We start from the raw sequence: 7,794 nt of genomic DNA on the forward strand, positions 1-7,794 counted from the left end.
GAAGTAGGTGCTGTTATTATCCCCATTTTACAGTTGAGGGAACTGAGACAATTTAAGTGACTTACTCAGGGTCACACAGATAGCAAGTGTCTGAGACTGGATTTGAACTCAGGTCTTTCTAACTCCAGGCTCATCATTCCATCTACTGCATCTCAGTTTCCCTGCCTCTCTTTACCTGAATTTCTGTTAAGGTTTCCTTGCCATCCCTTCCCAAAACACTGCCCCCCTCAAAAAGCCCCAAACTACAGAACATCTAACTTTTTGGTTCAGGTCAAAATTTGGAATTTTTCCTTTGATATTCTTGCCTGGCTGTTTGCTTCCACCTTTTACATTACTTTTCATGATTTCCCCTTTTGTGTTTTCCCCTTTCTGCAGAGCCTAGTGATCAGGGATTTAGAACAGAAAGGATCTGATCTAGAGATCAGATAGTCCATCTACTTTATTTTACACATGAGGAAACTGAGTCCTAGAGACGTTAGGTGCCCTGCCCAAAGTCACACACATAGCTAGAAAATAGCAGAGCATGGATTTCAACTGATGTCCTTTTACTATCAATCCAATCCTCCTTCCATTATGCCATATTGCCTCTCATAAGAGGAACACGTTTGTGTTTCTGCTACAATCTGCAAGCTATTCTGACATTAGGACTGAAAGGGATTTTCTCTTAATATTTCAGCTGAATGAGTTCCCTGCCTTTGTGGGTTGCTGTTGTTGTATGCTTTTTTCCCATTTTTCTCTCTCTGGGGAACAAAACCAAAAATAGTTGCAGCCTTGAAAAGAAGTGTATTCTAGCAAATTACTGGAAGAAAAGGGCGGAAAGTGGGGATGACCTAGAGAAATCCATTCTCACTATTACAATGTGTCAGCAAGTTTTGATAGCAAAGGGAATAAATACCACAAAGTAATGAGCTCCATCCCCAATTATAATGCTTCAATGATCCATTCAATAAATATTTATTAAGCATATACTACAGAAATGAATAAAAAAGGGACAGTCCCTGCCCTCAAGGAGCTTACAGTCTATTGGAAAATTGAAAAGTGTGGGTGGAGGGGAGCTGAAAGGGACATTTGAGAGCATCTAGTGCAAGCCCCTAATTTTATAGTTAAGGATATTGAGGCCCACAGAGTAGAAAGTTATTTGCCCAAGTTCACACAATTAGTTAATGGCAGAGTCTCAGTTTCCTCATTCGTAAAATGAGAATTATTATATCTGCCCTTCCTTTTTCAGTAAGTGATTGTGATATAAAGATCATGCGATCAATTGGCCAATAATTATTGATCGTACCTACTACCTTCCAGGAGATCTGCTAGGTTTGGGGGCTTCAAAGGCAAAAATGAAACAGTTTCTGCCCTTAAGAAATTTATGGGCTCTCTGGGGAAATAGCAGTAAATGCAAACATATATATACAGCAAATACAAGTAAATGGAGTGGGAGAGACACAGGGCTAATAACTGGGTGGATTGGAAAAGGCAATAAATCTGAAAGTGTTTTGAAGAATTTAAGACTCTATAAAAATGTAAGGGATGATTATGATTAATAATCATCATTATTAATGATTGATTTAAGAATTACAATCAATTATCTATGTTATTTCATTGTTAGTGATGACCAATCATTATTTTCCATCATCCGAATTAAGCATTTGAAAGAAAGGCAAATAGTCATTTCACATTTTTTCAAATATGTCTTTTCAAGGCAGTAGAAAAATTGGGAAGTCATTTCACATTCTTTTCCCGAGGCCTTTGTGATATTGCCATGGGGCTCACATAGGATGGAGGAATCTGATTCTCTGTGACTTTAGATTATAGCTGCTAAGATTGAGACATAAACCCAGCTATGGGTGCTGGGTGGTATAGGAAGGGATGTCACTAGTTGCTGTGAATTCTTCTTTATAGAGCCTTGTGCTGTGTATCCATTAGGATGGAATGCCTGGCCCATGCCAACAGTTTGAGTCTAGAGAGGAAGAGGAGACAGAAATAGAGATGGAAGCATCCCCCTCCCACTTCCTTATAGCCATGTGTTTTGATAGTCAATGGGTTTACCCTTACCAGCTTGTCTTAATCCTATATGAGCTTGTCTCCTATGAGGCAGCTAGGTGGGGTGAACAGAGTCCATGCCTTTCAGTAAAGAAGGCCTGCATCTGAATTCTCCCTCATTGGCTTTAACTATAAGACCTGTGCAAGTCATCAACAAAAGACTTCATCTGTAAAATGGAGATAAACTGCACATGGTTGTTGTGGGGACCAAGAGAAGGACTTTGCAAACCTGGAAGAGTTTTATAAATACCAAAATAAATGATGCTGATGAGTCTGATGGTATAGCTTCTGGGTGAACAGAATTTGCCCCAGGGTGTCAACACAGATGGGGTTATGGAGAATGCCTTGCTTTTTTCACTGTGACCCATTTCCATCCCAGGACCTTGCTCTCTTGGTTCTTCTTGTCTGGGGCTTCAGTATGAGGTCATCCAGCCTTCTCTTCCCTCTGATGAGCACTTTTGTGTTAGTAAGAACACTCAACGTCACATAGGGGTGGGAGATGAGATGAAACTAAATTTAATTTTTCTCTTCCAAAATTCTGGGAACCACTATGGACACAAAGCTAATTCTTTCTGTGCTATAATCATGGTAGCAGGTGTCTCTTTTGTTATTTTGTTATGTGAGATGAGGGATCTGATCACTAAAGGAAGATGAATTCTGGGTAATTGAAAAAAAAAAACCAAAGGTACCAGGGAATGGATAATGAAAAATACCTCTTACCTCATGGCACAGAGGGGGAGAACCTCTAATATTGTATCTATTGTCCCAGCGTTTAGTTTGATGCTTGACACACAGTAGGTGCTTAATAATTGTTTATAGATTGAAAAATTCAGTTTGTGTGTTAGATGTTTTTGCTTATATTTTCTTTCTCATACTGAAGAGTTAAATATGGTGGGTGGGAAATAATTGTGATGGAAAAACAAAAGGCATCAATGAAAAGTATTAAAATAAGGAAGAGAATACTATAAAAACCAAAGGGGACTGAGTGCAAATGAATGTCATCCTTCTGACTTCCTCTCTTCTCTTCCCACCTTGGACCAGGATGTCCTTACAACAACTTCACCTTTCTGTGCTCCATCCTTTTGTGTTCTTACAGAGTAGTTGTGCGTAATGGAGGTGGGCTTTTAGAATAACATTTTAGATGATGAAAAAATAGGCAGTTTTATTCAGATTCTGAAGAATCCTAAAATGTGGACCTTAACTCTCTAGTCAAAATTTAAGTACCCAAATTTAAAGAAGGAAGAAATTTAGGTACCCAAATAAGCTCTTAATATAAATTATAAGGTTTTTTTTTCCTTTCAGGGTCTGCTGAAAGTACCACACATGGTAAGTCTTTTTTATGTGCATTCACTTACAACTGGTTATAGTAAAGGTAGATTTTTGCTTCATTAGATTTCACAGAAGTCTCATTTTGTACAAAAGATAAATCTGGGAGTGGGAGCAAAGGAAATTATCCTCTCCAAAAAAGGAATCCTTTACTTCCATCCTCCAATTGTGAATTTTTAATTTTTAATTCTCAACTTAAATACTAAATAGGCCGAGTATAATGGCTATACCTGTAGATAGACAGCATGGGACAGTTATCTTTATTTTTAGGTTGTAGAGATTTCCTAGCTAATTAGAGATCTAGAAAAGGAATGAATTTATCTCTGTTCTTGTTTGCATGAACAGCTGAAATACTGAGCTTTGCGGAAACAACAGATACCCCAGTGTCTGCTGGTAAGTCCTAAACTCCATTCGTCATGAAGTAGTTGTGTCTATGTTCTTCTCTAGATGTCCCTATAGGATGATTGTCCATCATTCTGACTGTATTTGAAATTTAGAATGGATCTCCTTGTAGAGAGACCTATCCTCTCAGATTCCTCATTGGCTGGACCCATCTCTTTCCAGAGGCACATCTGTTGGTATGGCAAAGAGACAGCAACCTCAGCCACATTGTAGAGGTGACATTTGAATTTGATGACAAGTCCCTAGAGGAGAATGAATTTATTCTTTCAGTCTCTTTCTTTTCTGTCTATCTCTGTTTCTGTCTTTGTCTTTATCTTTGTCTCAGTTTCTATCACTGTATTTATCTTTCTCTTTTTCCTTCTAGAAATAACTTTCCCAGCTACACTATTCACTTTCTGAAATGAACATCCCTAAGGCTCTTTCCTAACCAAACTGAGAAACCTAATGTTCCATCTGTTCAGGGATGGGTTTTTTTTTTTTTTTAGCAGTCTCAGGCCACTTAAATTTGCTTCTACTTAAAGTGGTTTATTTCTATGGCCCAGAATTAGTCTTATATTTTTCCATACACAATTGATTCTCAATTTTTTTCCCCTAATTGATAGAGCATTGAGAGGAATATTTCTAATGTATCATATGGGAGTATCACTTTTAGTTAGGAAGAAGACTCTACCTTCCTTCAAAGTGTCACTAACCTTTGGCCGACTTTATCTTACTCTCTGTTCACTGGACTCAGACCTGAGCATTGTATAAAAAGCCCTGGACTTTTGGTCTAAGCAAACGGTTTAAGCTCAGAATTGCTAGTTTTCTGACCCTGGGCAAGTCAGTTCCACCTCTCTCAGTTTCCTGATCTTTAAAGATATTTTTTACCATTTACTATTTATTAGTATTTTTACTTCTTAACTGAAAGGATTGCCCCAAAGAAAATGCTGTATAAACTGTAAGGGTCCCTGAGAATGCAGGCTACTCTTATTCAATCAGATTTGGTTGTGGGAAGAACTCCTGAGTGGACCACTGAAGGAAGAGATTGGTTGGTGCACACCTGCATAAGAACTTTAGGGAGCAATGCAGAAATAGTGGCCTCTTATTTATAAGTTCTAACTTAAGAGGAGACTTCTCTCTTGGGTTCTTGACCATTCTGACTTGTCTATAAGTAAAAAAAAAAAAAGCTGTTGAAATTCAAATGAAACAAGTTGAAGCTGAGTTGGTTTCCTTCCCGTCTGTGTTCAATGCAGGTTTGCCTCTGAGACTAGTCAATGGAGGGAACAGGTGTGAGGGGCGAATTGAGGTTCTTTACCAAGGATACTGGGGTACTGTTTGTGATGATGGCTGGGACACAAGAGATGCCAACGTCGTTTGCAGGCAGCTTAATTGTGGCTCTGCAGTATCGGCCCCAGGAGGTGCCCGATTTGGTCAAGGCTCTGGAAACATTCTCCTGGATGAAGTGAATTGCTCTGGGACAGAGTCCTACCTGTCCAATTGCCCTCACGTTGGGTTCTATAACCATGAATGTGGCCACAGAGAAGATGCTGGAGTTATTTGCTCTCACTCAGGTAGTCTCGTTCATTGTTCAGTCATTTCAGTTGTGTCTTTCTCTTTGTGACCCTGTTTGGGGTCTTCTTTGCAGAGATACTGGAGTGGTTTGCCATATCCTTCTCCAGCTCGTTTTACTGATGAGGAAACTGAGGCAATCAGGGTTAAGTAACTTACCCAGGGTCACAGAGCCAGAAAGTGTCTTAGTCCAAATTTGAATTCAGGAAGATGAGTCTTCCTAACTCTAAGCCACTACACCACCTAGCTGTCCCACTTTATACACACACGCGTATATATGTATATGTATATATTCACATATAGACATGCAAGTATACACACATGTATACAAACATATATGTATACACCCATATATGCATATATCTATACACACATGTGTATGTGTATATGTGTGCATATATATACATATATGAAATATCTTTTTACAAATAGTTTCTTCTGTTTTCATGATCAGCATTTCCTGAAGGGGATAATTCAGTGAAATTCTTGCTTCACCAAGAGGACTCTCTTTATACTTCCTTTTGCCTTGTCTTTCTTATAGTAGCCTCTAGAAATTTTCATATGAGGTCTGATAAGTCTGATTTTGTTCATTGGCATCATGGCTTCCTTAATTAATATGATGGAGTTTTCTTCCCTGGCACTGCCTTCAGGAATGGTGCTCATAAGCTTGCAGTGATTTCCAGCTGATGAACTCAGAATATGCCAAGATCTTGAAGTTATGTCTCAAGCAAGGCTCAATATCTACCCCTCCTCCTGACAATGATAAGTCTGGTTTCCTAGCAATTTGTTAGTGGCAGCACTCATGTTTAAAAATTGGGTTTTACTTTTGATTCTTTTAATTTTAAAAATGCCAACTACAAAGCTTTAAAAAGTCCCATTTTTCTGTTTAATTTTGATTTTCAGAACAGGATAGGGCCTAGATATGATTTTATTGGTAGAGAGAATTTGCCAAAGCATCTGGCTCTACCAAGGCAAGTCAATTTATATACAGTCTTGGGGAGTTACTTGGGGCATGGATGGGCCATACACAACTCGCTCAAGGTCACACAACCAGTATGTGTCAGATTTGGGACTTGAACCCAGTTGTTCCTGACTGCAAGGTAAGAGCATTCTATATTGTTATCTCAGCTTGTAGGGCTCAAATTGTACCACAGCATCAGGTTTTTTTTTTCTGGATGAAGGACTTGAGTGGTGTGGGGAGAGAGGAAATAAATAGCATCATTTCACAGATACTCTAGATTCTTCCTGCTGTTCCCATTTTCTCAGCTCTTAAAGTATCAATATTACAAGAAAAGTATTCTTTAATGTTGAGCCTTGGAGCTGTATGCTTAACATTTTGGTGTGATTGCATTTGTAGGTGATATGTACATTTATTTTATAATATTTACAGTCATGTGATATTTTAAAACTTTGTTATCATCCTTTCTGGTAATTTTTTGCCTAGGTTGACAGTTTAAATATTTAAAAAATATACATAAGATGATATCTAATTATGATCAATAGGCTAGTGGTTTGTTTTAGGTTTGATAACTGCTGGTAATGGAGGTGATGGGTTCTGTGATCTCTATGCAATACCATGAAATATCCATAATTCACATGGGAAGGAGACTTTTTCAGAACTTTGGTCTTAGAGCCAGAAGACCAGATTTTAAGCTCTTTGTAGCAGAATGGCCTTTAGCAAGTTAATTTATTTCTTTAGGCATCAGTTTCTTTATGTATGAATGGAATGTATGTTTCTTTATGTATGTATGGAATGTTACTCCCATTATTGTCCTGATAACATTGTTAAAAATAAGAAAAAATGGAATGTCTTTTGAATTCCAATCAAGGAAGACTAAACCTTGAATGATCTTGTAAGGACAACTTGTCCAATTTAAGCCTATTGTAGATAAAGAAACTGAGCCTGAGGATGTTAAAGGATTGGTCAAAGATCATCTAGATAGTAAGTAACAAAGTACTGAGACTTGAATCCAGATTTCTTGCCTTTCTGGTCCAGTGCCCTTAGCTCTTAATTTCTGACCCATAATTTGTACTTTTTGGGCTTGATTCAGTGATGGCTGTCATGCTGGTTAGGATTCAGTGGTAACACTGTTGGTGGTTATGTGGCTAACAGAGGCCCGTTTTCTTTGGCTTCAAGGTCAGCCAGACCAGCTCAGTGATCTCTTTGCATTATCCTCCTAGAATTAGAGTGCACAACCACTGGTCAGGTGTGCTATGATGGCAATTTCCTTATCAAAGTGACTATGTGCAATCTTTATTTTCAAACTTTCAACAAAGTAGCCATAGCTACCGTGTTTCCCTGATAATAAGACCTATCCTGAAAATAAGCCCTCCCCTTACTGTGTAAGATTCCTCTAAAATAAGCCCTCCCCCCAAAATAAGCCCTATTGAGATTGCTACTGTAGTGAAGTGAAGGTGATCCCCTGCGCTACACGCTACATTACGGTACCCTCTGTATGCACCATGCCCCCCCCCCCCCCC

General features: G+C 38.6%; 1 protein-coding gene across 1 annotated transcript in view; it reads left to right on the top strand.

The window, feature by feature from the left end:
- Window positions 1–4,945: 4,945 nt before the first annotated feature.
- The window catches only part of DMBT1 (deleted in malignant brain tumors 1), a 495,581-nt gene continuing 492,732 nt past the window's right edge, over window positions 4,946–7,794 (top strand). The window contains 1 exon segment of the mRNA XM_069097407.1: window positions 4,946–5,318. Within this exon segment, the coding sequence (XP_068953508.1) occupies window positions 4,946–5,318 (373 nt within the window).

This window comes from Petaurus breviceps, unplaced genomic scaffold (assembly GCF_028583685.1).
Source record: "Petaurus breviceps papuanus isolate PSGF00001 unplaced genomic scaffold, PetGlider_PUasm1.0 37, whole genome shotgun sequence".
NCBI lineage: Eukaryota > Metazoa > Chordata > Mammalia > Diprotodontia > Petauridae > Petaurus > Petaurus breviceps.